The sequence below is a fragment of the Manis javanica genome, chromosome 7 (genome assembly GCF_040802235.1).
Source record: "Manis javanica isolate MJ-LG chromosome 7, MJ_LKY, whole genome shotgun sequence".
In the NCBI taxonomy this organism is placed as follows: Eukaryota; Metazoa; Chordata; class Mammalia; order Pholidota; family Manidae; genus Manis; species Manis javanica.
Genome location: NC_133162.1, coordinates 128214816 through 128227692, shown reverse-complemented (window position 1 = coordinate 128227692; position 12877 = coordinate 128214816). Strand labels below are relative to the sequence as shown.

The window sequence follows — 12877 nt, the reverse complement described above, 5'->3', positions numbered from 1 at the left end:
TTGGCAGGGTGTAGAGAAAAATGAAACCCTTGTACACTTGGTGGGTATGTAAATTGGTGCAGCTATTGTGGAAAACAGTATGGAGGTTCTTCAAAATAAAAACGGAACTATTATTCAATCTGGAAATTCTTCATTTGGGTATATATCCAAAGAAAATGAAAACACTAATTTGAAATGATACATGCATCCCTATGTTTATTGCAGCATTATTTACAATAGCCAAGATATGGAAACAACCTAAGTGTTCAACAGATGAATGGATAAAGAAGATTTAATTCTTTATGGGAGATATGTGTGTGTGTGTGTATATATATATATATATACATATACACATATGGGAGATATGTAGATATAGATACAGATATAGATATAGAAATAGATCACAATACTACTCAGTCATAAAAAGAAGAATTAAATCTTGCCATTTACAACATGGATAGACCTGGAAGTTATTATGCTAAATGAAATAATTCAGACAGAAATAAACAAATACAATATGATTTCTATATATGGAATCTATCAAACAAAACAAAATAAAACCAGATTCACAGATACAGAGAACAGATTGATATTTGCTAAGGAGAAGTGATTGGAGTGTGGGTGAAATGGGTGAAGGGGATTAAGAAGTACAAACTTCCGGTTATAAAATAAATAAGTCATGGGGATGTAATGTACAGCATGGGTAATATAAGCAATAATATTTTTTTAACTTTGGTGAAGATGGTAGGTAGATTTGTTATGTTGAACAAATGTATACAAATATTGAATCACTATGTTATACACCTGAAACTAATACAATAGTGTATATCATTTATACTTCAATAAAAAATTTTTAAAACAACACAAAAATCAAATATCTAAAAGGATGAATTTCATTGGTTCACATAATGGAAATACTGAAGTTAGGCTGGATTTAATTTCATTTCTCTGTGAATCTATCCACTACCCCTCCTCTAGGTGACCTTTAACCTGAGGCTAATTTTTATTATAGTCATAAGGAGGAAATACTTATCCTCATTCACATCTATAGAAGTTTTGCCTTTTTGTGACTTTTCTTTCCCTGCCCAATAAAAATTCTCCTAAGTACAACTGACATAGTCCTGCCTATGCTGAGCCAATCACTGGGAAAGGAGATAGGCCTCCCAAGATAGGCTTAGACTAATCAAAATCCGTATTTGCTCTGGAGGCAGTTTTGTAAACCAGAAATTTTTCTGTAATGGGACAGATAATGAATATTTTTGGCTTTCTGGGTGATAGAATCTCTGTTACAATTTCTCAACTCAAGCTTTTATAGAATGAGAATAGCCATAGACAGTGTGTAAGTAAATGAGAATAGTTATGTTTCAATAAAACTTTTTTATGGACACTGAACTTTGAATTTCATGTCACAAAATATTAACCTTTTTATTACCTTTGCAGTCATGTAAAATGTAATAGCCATTCTTAGCTCTTAAAACTGATAAAATCAGGCAGTGGGCCAAATTTGCACATAGAGTATAATCTACCAACCTTTGCCGTTTCACTTTGCCGTTTACAATGGAAAGAGGTAAAATGCATGACTCAGAGCCAGCCGTAGTGTCCACTATAATTACCTGCAAACTACCTTTTAATTCCAAAAAGTTGTGATAGTACAGAACATTTAAATCTGTGTTTCTCTTCTTTGGAGATCAGTAATTATAATACCCCTGAATTAATTTGAAATAAAGGAAATGATATATTGCGACTTTACACAACGTATATGACTTTACACTGAAACCTTGTTACGATGGAAAAATGTATATAAATATGTACTACATATTTCATAATGGGAATTGTAAAGTAGGTCATTAAAACACCAAAAGGACACCACTGCATGGAGTTTCATCTGTAAGCCATGATGTATCCCCAGTTCAATATTCTAACAAGAATCAAAATCACACAATAATCCCCTTGCACATGGTTATGATTTTTAATTCCTACCAAAGCACAATCTTTCCAGTTTTGAACACCACAAATACTCAAAAGTCACTAGTTTTACAGTTTTTCAGAGATAAGATCTTTACTGGAAATAGTTTTGTAAGAAAGAGTAAACAGCAACAAAAAACCTCAGTTGCTCATTAGTCACACAGAAATACACAGCAGACTCTTCTTTGGTATTCCTGCGGCAAATAACATCTTAATGAACTGGGAAAGTTAATCATTTTTCTTAAGAATGTAACTCATACTGAGAAGAGATTTAAGTACCAAAAGGAGTCTGACTCGCTAATCTCTTACATTGTTCTCTTTGCCACTCTATTATGTATTAGTATTAGCCTTGAAAAGTAGGAAAGGATAATGGACCATAATGGCTTTGAGCCCAGAGTCATGTCCTACCATCTCAGCAGGCTGATGCCTAAATAACACAGTCTAGCCTGCCAAAGCATAATGCCAGGATCTGGGCGATAAGAGAAACAGCAAGAAAGAGAAGGGTAAATAGGTCACACTCTTCCAGCACTAGCAGGCTCTGGAGAAAACTAGTACTGTTTGGTAAAAAGGCCTCAGAAAATTTTTTAAAAATTAATTCTAATTAGGCAAGGATTTTGTCATCATCAATCCATATTGCCTGCTGAATGAAAGCATCTAGAGACCCAGATTTTACAGGTTCTGTGTAAATCTCTATCTACTTAAGGATTATTTTACAAATGTTTTTTCTTAAGAACCCATTCATTGTCTTAACTTTAAAAGATGCTGGGAGAGGAAGGGGGAATGGAAGAGATCTAAATTCTACAGATTGGTTGACAGCATGAGAAAGAGTGTATGTGCTTAAAATGTATATTACCATAAGAATACTTACTTTTCAGACCAAAGATGGTAATAGGACAGGCATGTTAAAAAATATATGGCTATTCCTTTACTCCCTAATCTGACGATTGCATTCAGTGGAGTAAACTATGCATTTTTCCTTCGGTGAAAGATTTTTAACAACAAAAGTTGTTTTAATGAATGGAGAGCTATGATAATCTGTCCATGGAACTAACTTTGGTTTAGTTTTAATTTCTTACTCTTATAGATGGAATTAGGTTAAGGTATACACACTGCAGAGAAAATATTTTTATTATTAATCTTTATAGTGATGAATTTCAAGATTAACATAGCCCATAAAATTGCCTATAATTCACATAAGTATAATTAAAATGCATTTTCAATACAATTAATCCCCTTATCAGAATAAGCCATGGTAAGAAAATGTACCTGGAGAATTCTGGATTTGGAAAGGTTAAGTAATAGTTCGAAGGAAGAAGTTCAAATTTATTCTGAGTTCCATGAAACATTGGGAAATAGATATTTTTAAATTAACTTTATCCAAAAGAAAATCCTATTTTAATTATACCAGAAATTCTTGACAGCCCTGCCAGATACAAATGGGATTTTCTCCTGCTAAGTCTGTAAAAATCTCTTTAAAGAATTATCTAAGAGTCTATTAAAAACATATCAGAACACTGATATAAAAGCCTTTCATCATTCTAAAACAATATCTGAGTCATATCTAGAAAATATCTAGAAATATCTAGAAAACATTAATGCTGCAAAGCCTGTGTCTTCACAAAGCACTAGGGTTTAGAGCCCTGAGATACACTATTATATTGTTAGAAAACTGAAACTAGTGATGTTAGTAACTGTGCAACATATAGAAACATATAAATAAGAAGTGAAGAAAAAGGTTTAGGTCTTATCATTAATCGCTATCATCACAAATTATCATGAAATAAAATAAAACAAAATCTATGATTATAGGTTAATCAAAAGAAATGATTCCCATCTCTGCAAGTATTATCACTTTTTACTTATCAGTTCATAAAATAGGGGAAATAGCCTCCTCCATACCTCATAAGGTTGCTATGATAAAAAAATACAGTAATAGATGTGAAAACACTAAGTTAGAAGTCTTAAAATGAAAAGCATACTTTTTATTACACACTTAATAGTAATATAACTCAATTGTCGCTAAGTAAAAATAATAGTAACACAATAAGAAAATGATTACAAGCTATGGGAGAAAATGTGTTAACAGAGTTTTATTAAGGGCAGAAATAAATACCTTTGGGTTAATAAGTGAAACTGAAATTACTCAAAGAGAAAGGATCTCTTTTCATTAGTGATTGAAAAGGAATCTATGATAATAATAATCAGACAAGTATTTCTAATCATATTTCTATGTGATATTACGTCTAAACTACTGACCTCTTCTGAATGGCATTTTTACACTAAAACTGGGACACCCAAATTGGGTTACTTTGGAGATAGAAAGATACAGACCAGTTAAGAAGAGCAACTATGAAGAGCATTTTCTGTTCAGTTCTAAACTGAATTATTTTTCCTTTGCACTAAAGTTTTTTAATTTGGTTATTTCATATATTTGAATATTGAAAAAAATACATTCCAAGCTTTATAGGTTTTTCCTTCAATTTTCTCATGGTGGCGATTTAATTAAATATGACAGCGCAAACTACTAAATACTAAGTGGGAGCAGGATATCTAGGTTCTTATTCTAGAGTTGCCACTGACAAGTTAGGCCATATTTCTCTGAGAATCAATTTCTTTTATATTAAATAAGGGAGGAGAAGAAAATCATTTTTAAGGTCATTTATGCTAATCATGTGAATTCGTTTTCTAAAGGTCACACAGATACAGAGTTATAAGGAAAAGGGAATAGCAAAAATCAGCTGTACCTACGAGTGAAGAAAAAAAGAAGTGAGAAAAAAGAGACTGAGAAAATAAGATATACCTGCAATTTCTTCTAAAGTGTTGGCATGCATGTCTAGCAACACAGTTCCATTCAGAATACAACTTCTTAACTCAAACAAGCTGTGCAGTGAGAGAGTAGCCACATAAGGCTTGCTCCACCTTTCTCCTCCATCTTCCACATCTTCTTCAAACTTCAACCACCTAAACAAATGTACATTATGAGCACACTGGATATTCTGTTGCATGAGAACAATCCTTTATCCCAATAACAAAAGGTAGACATAGAAAAATATTCATATTGTTTCTTGGTTTTGTGGGTGTTAGAAGTAAGTAAAAGTTAACCCAAGTCATTTGGCTTATTTCACTTTCATCCCATTTAATAAGCAATCTTTTTGTCATTGAAAGATATATTGAAAACAAAGAGAAACATATGTTATTTGCATTAGTCTAGGTCTGAAAAAAAAATTTTAATACAAATCTTTAAGCAGTGGCCACAGTGAATCTGCTTTGTAGAATTAGTAAAGAGGCTTCATGGAAAACTAATTGAAATTGAAAAAGATGCAAGAGAAAATGAAATCATGTTCATTTTTTCTTTAATGGGAGGTCTTAAAACTGATTATTTGAGTATCCTGATAACTGCTCTGATTTTTAGGGCTGCTAGTACAACTTACATATTCTACAGGAAAAATACTTGTTAGGCATGTTTGGATATAATCTAGTGAGAGCAGTCGTTTCCAAGGCACTAAACCTGTGAGAACTGAGCTCAGCCCCCAATCCCAGGGCCTTCCAGGGATGAGGAAAGAACAGCCTTCACATCGTGGTGTCGAATGGGAGATCAACATCTTTTTGGAGTGAAATGAAATGTAATACCTGTTTCTAGGATAAATGAAAGGCATAAAGGAAAACCAATGATTTTACTGCTCTGGCACAAGCTCTTACTCTTGTTCTTCAGGGACTTGCTCTCTAATTCCAATAGATGACCAATTTAGTTCCACTGTTTCTAATGAACCACAGGCGAAACTGTCTTTTCTTCCCCACCCCTACTATTTTCCTCATTCCTTGTCTCCTTAGTCATTTGTACTCTTAATTCCTCTCTCCATGCACTATCACTCAAATTCTCTCTGTATATTATATTACTGCTTATGCATTATGTAATCCAACTCCAACAGAGGACCAGTATGTTGCAGTAACTAATCAGAGAATCAGTGGACTAACCAAAACAACTTAATAAACGGGCTACTTAGAATGATTAATGTGCAGCGTTCCAAGAAAGCTATGAATCTGTTCTCAGTGTTCAGGGAGCAAAAAAGTCAGGAAGAATGGCTGTGCCTGCCAAGAGTTTATAGACAGGTAATAGCTATGCCTATCACCAGTTTACAGGTTGAAAAAATTTACATTTAAGCCCTAAATCACTGATGGTATCCCTTGAATCCTAGCAATTTTACCAAATATTTTTGTCTACACAGTTGGGAATTTTTCATACTAACGAGTCTAAACAATTTCAGCCCTTAACATAATACTTCATTATTATGGACCATAATACTTCATAAATCATCTGATGGTCATAATACTGCTCATCAAGTATAACTAATTCTCCCTTTCTTCCTAGTAGAGTAGAATAACCCTATGGCTCCCTTTTAACTTGTTGACTGTTGACAGGCTTTGAACAGTGAACTGTGAGCAGAAATTATGTGTGTCACTTCCAGACTGGAGTCTTTCATTGCCAGATGAGACTTTCTAGAGCTCTCTTTTTCCCTGATGTGATCACCAGCAATTCTGCTCTATCATCTGGGGTCTCTAAGTAACTATGAGGAATGGATGTGCAGAGCCTCCACTGATTTATGAATGGACATGTATCATGAGCCATAAATAATCCTTTGTGATTTTAAGCCTTTGAGATTGCAGGATTTTGATAGCATAATTTAGTCTATCCCAACTGATACAGATGACCATTTTTGCAAATGTTTGTTTTTTGGGTACACTGTGAAGTTTAGATTGATTGAGGATATTTTTTACCTTTAGATCTCTTAGTGTGCCAGTCCCATTTGCTGAAAGTCAACCCTTCCTCCACTTAATAGCTTTTGCTGTTTGTCAAAAATCAGTTAGCTGTACTTTGGTTGCTGTTTCCTAGTTCTCCATTTTGCTCCATTAGTCTATGTATCTACCTGACAGATATTTTAAAAACAACCTTTAGAATAATTTCCTTCAAATTGGAGGCTTAGGCTTTTAAAAAAGAAGAATGGAGTCTCACGGAGGTCTAAGCAGTTTGGGGGTTAAGATGACCAAATCTAAGTTATATGCATGGATGGTTTGATAACTCACAGGTTTCATGAATATTACAGGAGGAAGCGTAAGATACTTTCCATAAAAAGGAAACCACAAGTTACAAATATGAAGTTACTAAAAATTTCAAGACTCAACTTCAGAATGATGCCAAAATCTTTAAGAGGTATTTAAACGAATATTTTTAAAAGACTATTTTAAAAATCACACACACACACAAATATATCTCTCTCTTTCCTGTTTTATTTTATGTTTTTCATTCCATTTTATACTTCAAAGATAGAAATGAAGAGGTCTGGCAACACAATAAATCCTGTTTCAAAGTTAGTATCACTAACTAGACTGTCAGTTGCAAAATGCCTGATTGCAGTTAATGACCTAAAGTGCTGCAATTTATTCTAGTTTTCAAATAAACTCAGTTGACATTTGCTTGAATAGCAAACCAAAGCAAACAAGAGCTTCACAGGCATGAATGAGATGTGATGGGCAAGGAAAAAAAAATCAAAATTTAGGCCAATTGCATGACATTTTCTATGGCAGATTTAAACTCTGATGAGATTATTTTCATTTCCTTCAGTGTGTCTGAATATCTTTTCATCCATAATTAACACATTGGAATCTCTCTCTACTAAACAACACAAATTATGAGTTTCATTAGTTCTTTTAGGATTAAATTGATGATTCTCTCCTCTGTAACACTCATGTTAAAAATCTGAAAAATAAAAATATTCTGCAACATTTTCCATGGAAATTAACACTTTCTGTTTATTTTATTCCTACTAATTCAGTTTAACCTAAGAATTGTTATTGTCTGAGTCTATCCAAATAGGAAGTAAAATATCATCCAAAAATATAGATTTAAGGGAAGTCATGAATTCTTAAAACAAATTTTTCTGGGGTACAATTGAGGATATGGAAGATGAAGGGGGGACGTGGTTAGGGTAGAGATTCGAGAATAACATATGCAATCATAAAGTGCCTATTTTAAGGGGAAAGAGAAAATGAAATATATTCAGACCTAGAGCTTATTGACATTAGCAGTCCTCAATACATATACTATCTTCATATCTCACACTGCACTAAAAATCTTGATGTCTTAAACCTTTACTAATTTTGAATATCAAATGCCTCACGGCATCAAGAAAATTGTTTCGATGTAATAATCCTTTTCTACACGACCATGTATCAGAGGCCTGTTGCCCCCTGCTTTGCCTCTTCTGAGCTCATTGTGGGAAGCACTTTCAAAGGGCAAGCACAGTGAGTCAAGCATGTTGTCTTCACAATCGCAGTGTGCTATCATTGCATGCTTTTCTATTAATAATATTACATGTTATTTATACTGAGGACATTGTAATTGTGTTGATTTCCTTAGCCCTTGTCATATGGCTTCTTTTTGGGGCTTTTAAGAGTGAACAGCTGTTTTTCACAAACATTTATTAAATAACTATGATTCAAAAATTTAGTTTCAAAATCTAAAACTTTGCTTAAGTTTTACTTGACAACATGGGCATGAATTATTCAAGATGTGATATGTGACAGGTGCAATGTGCTGATAAAATATCCTTTCTATTTCTACTATTTAGGGAGGAAATTTATTAATCCCCCCTAGAATATTAATCAGGAGAAGGAAGTGTTTCAAATGTTTATGCAAATGATTTATTAGAACTAAATTGCATTTGAAAAATCAGATGGAGTTATGAATTAACTAAAATTAGTCTTTTTTAGATGAACTAGGGCAACCAGAACAAAATTACTTTTACCACTTTAAAACCCACTATATTTCTAAGTCCTCACTAAATACATTCTGTTCTTCTTTGACATATTGTATCTCAGCCAAAATTCATCTACCCTCCTCTTCAATGTCTGTTACTATTTTTATTGCTCATCAGATGTCTCCCTGAATATGAAATAGCTGCACCATGCATAGAGTTCCAGAAGCATGGCTAAAAACACAGGTCTTAACTAATAATATTAGAGAATATTAATAATTAACTGAGTAATCTCTTAAAGAATACATTTTGTAGTTTAGTAATACATTTTAGTAGTGTAGGATAAACATGTTGTTCAAGCTAATCCATTAAAGCATGACAAAACTCTACTTGCTCAACTATGACATAATGAAAGAGCTAGATTCTAGTACTGTTCTGCCCCTCCCTAGCTTTATGAAAATGGGCAAATTATAGGGAACTTCCTGGTTAAAAGGAACAAATCATTATGTGATCAGGAAGGTGAAAAATCACCAGCCACCTTTATGAATAAAGGAGTTACTCCCACCAAAAAATACATTCCAGTCTTATTTCTCAGCTCTATCATGTCGTATTAGAGTATCATGTAGTATTAGAGTATTAGAGTATAGAGTATATCATGTAGTAATATAAAAAAATGCTTTCAAAAAGGAGCTCTCAACAATAAATTAAAGAGACTCAAACCAAACAGAGCTCTATAGTCATCGCAACTACCAAATAACCATCCTTGAAGTCATCCAGGAACACCTACAGGCACACCTCAAGATATTACAAGTTTAGTACCATACCACCACAATAAAGTGAATATTGCAATAAAGTCAGTCGAATGAATTTCTGGATTCCCAAATGCATATAAAAGTTATGTTTATGCCACCTGTAGTCTACTAAGTGTGCAATAGCATTACATCTAAACAAACAATGCACATACTTAATTTTAAAATACTTCATTGTTAAAGAATGTTAACCGTCATCTAAGTTTCCAGCAAGTTATAATTGTTCCGCTGGTGGAGGGCCTTGCCTCGATACTAATGGTTGCTGAAGGCTGGGGTGCCCCTGGAAATTTCTTAAAATAAGACAACAATGAAGTTTGTCATATTACTTGACTCTTCCCTTTCACGACAAGTTCTCTGTAGCATGTGATGCTTTTTGATAGCATTTTACCATAGAACTTCTTTCAAAATTGGAGTCGATCCTCTCAAACCCTTTTGTTGCTTAATTAACTAAGTTGATGTAATCCCCTGTTGTCATTTCAGCAATCTTCACAGCATCTTCACCAGGAACAGATACCATCTCAAGAAACCACTTTATTTATTCATCCATAAGAAACAACTCCTCATCCGTCCAAGTGTGATCTTGAGATTACAGCAATTCAGTCACATCTTCAGGCTCTCCTAATTCTAGCTCATTGCTTTTTCCACCATATCTGCAGTTATTTCCTTCACTGACGTCTTGAACCCCTCAAAGGCATCCATTAAGGTTATAATGAACTTCTTCCAAACTCCTGCAGATGTTGACATTTTGACCTTTTCCCATGCATCATGAATAGTCTTAATGATGTGTAGTATGATGAATCCTTCCCAGAGATTTTCAACTTGCTTTGCCCAGATGCATCAGAGGAATCACTATCTATGGCAGTTATAGCCTTATGAAATATATTTCTTCAATAAGATTTGAAAGTCAAAACTACTCCTTAATCCATGGGCTGCAGAATGGATGTTGTGTTAGCAGGCATGGAAACAACAATGATCTCATGGTGCATCTCCACAACATCTGGGTGACCAGGTGCATTGTCAGTGAGCAGTAATATTTTGAAAGGTATCTTTTTCCTGAGCAGAGGGTCTCAACAGTGAGCTTAAAATATTGTAGATCATGTTGTAAACAGACGTGCTGTGATCCAGGCTTTGTTGTTCCATTTACAGAACACAGGAAGAGTTGAGTTAGTGTAATTCTTAAGGGCTCTAGGATTTTTAGAGTGGTCAATGAGCACTGGCTTCAACTTAATGTCACCAGCTGCAGTAGCTCCTACCAAGAGAGTCAGCCTATGCTTTGAAGTTTTGAAGCCAGGTATTGACTTTGCCTGTCTAGCTCTGGAAGTCCTAGATGGCATCTTCTTTCAATGTAAGACTATTTTTCCGACACTGAAAATATGTTGTTCAGTGCAGCGCCCTCGTTAATGATCTTGGCTTGGTCTTCTGGATGACTCGCTGCAGCTTCTCCATCAGCGCCTGCTGCTTCACCCGCACTTTGATGTTACGGAGACGCTTCTTTCCTAAAACCTTATGACCCAACCTCCGCTAGATTCCAACTTCTCTTCTGAAACTCCCTCTGCTTTCTCAGCCTTCACAGAAGAGAGGTAGAGCCTTGCTCTGGATTAGACTTTGGCTTGCGAAAATGCCAGTGGCTTGTTTGATCTTCTATCCAGACCACTAAAACTTTCTCCACATTAGCAGTAAGACTATTCTGCTTTCTTTTCATTCCTGCATTCCTTGGAGCAGCACTTTCAATTTCCTTCAAGAACTGTGGCTAACTGGTGTCAGAGGCCCAGCTTTTGGCCCATCTTAGCTTTCATATGCCTTCCTCACTAAGCTTAATCATTTCCAGCTTTTGATTTAAAGTGAGAGATGCGTCTCTTCCTTTCACTTGAACACTTAAAGACCACTGTGATTTCACTACTATTGTGCCTCAGGAGTAGGGAGGTCTGAAGAGAGAGAGACGGACAAGGGAAGGCCACTCTGGAGAGCAGTCAGAACACACACGTTTATCAATTAAGTTTTCTGTCATATACAGGCAAGGTTCACGGTGCCCCCAAACAGCTACTGTAATAACATCAAAGATCCCTGGTAACAAATCAGCATGACAAATAGAGCAATAATTTAAAAGTTCAGGGTATTGCAAAAAATACCAAAATGTGACACAAAGTGAGCAAATGCTGTTGGAAAAATAATGCTGATAGACTTGCTCGACACAACCCTTCAGTTTGTAAAAAACACAGTATCTATGAAGTACAATAAACCAAAGCTCAATAAAAAAAGGTATGTCTGTATTTCTTTACTTCTTTATTAACAGCTCTTTAATCATGAAAGAGCAAAAGTTATAATACTAATTGATGGAGAACATAATCATGTATTGCTTTTGTGTCATCAAATGAAGATAAAACTTAAGTTTTTGAAAAACTTGCTAGTATTTAGTGTTTGATGCAGTTGGAAGAAAAAAGTAAGATAGTTCTTAATCTTAAAATTTATCAGATCATATAAAATGACTTAAAATTTAGTTGTATTTTGAAAATATTATAATAGAAAACATTAGAAGGAAATTAATATGCAATTTTTTTCATTAAAGAAGATAATTTATACAGAATAACATACCACCAATTTAAGGTATTGAAAAAGACAAATAAGGAGAATAATGAATGATTTGACATAAAACAGATAAAGGAAATGAACAATTGATTCAAAGGAAAAAATAAATAAAAATATATAAAAAGATGTTCAGTCTCTCACACTAATTAAGGAAATACAAATGAAAACAATGATATTTGTTCTATAAAATCAGTAAAAAAAATTTTAAGTTTGAAGATTTAGTATGGCAACTATTTAGGAGAAATAAGAACTCTCATACACTCATGATGGAAGTGCAAATTACTAAAACATTCTATGAAGACAATTTTGCAATGTCTACTGAAGTAAAAAAAGTCTGCTCTTTTTGGTATTTAAGTTCTACTGTTAGAAATTCACGCTACATAAATACCTACAAAATAATGCCAAAACATACTGGTAAGCAATCACTACAGCAATGTTGATAGCAAAAAAATAAAAATAAACATCCTAAATCCCTATGAAGAGTGGCTAAATAAAGTTCACCCAATAATTAAATGTAATTCAGTCATTAAAAAGATTGAGTAATCTATATTGACAGCATGGAAAATGGTCCAAATATGTTATTAAGTGATGAAAATAAAGCATGAACACTGTTTATAATCCTTATTATGTAAATTTTAAAAAGAGCATACATTTATATTAGTTAGGTATTAAAATTTGTATGAAAAGATATACAAGAAACTAGAGATACTATGAACAAGAGTAGAGGAATACTTTTGCTTTTTTTTACCTTTCTATGCCTTTTGAATTTCAAATATTAGCAGTTAG

General features: G+C 33.9%; 1 protein-coding gene across 8 annotated transcripts in view; it reads right to left on the bottom strand.

The window, feature by feature from the left end:
* SLC4A10 (solute carrier family 4 member 10) overlaps window positions 1-12877 on the bottom strand; it is a 262310-nt gene that overhangs the window by 104543 nt on the left and 144890 nt on the right. For all 8 annotated transcript variants that reach the window (XM_036996105.2, XM_036996103.2, XM_036996108.2 and 5 more), the window contains exon 5: window positions 4745-4905. In XM_036996105.2, the coding sequence (XP_036852000.1) occupies window positions 4745-4905 (161 nt within the window). The remainder of the gene's footprint in view (window positions 1-4744; window positions 4906-12877) is intronic.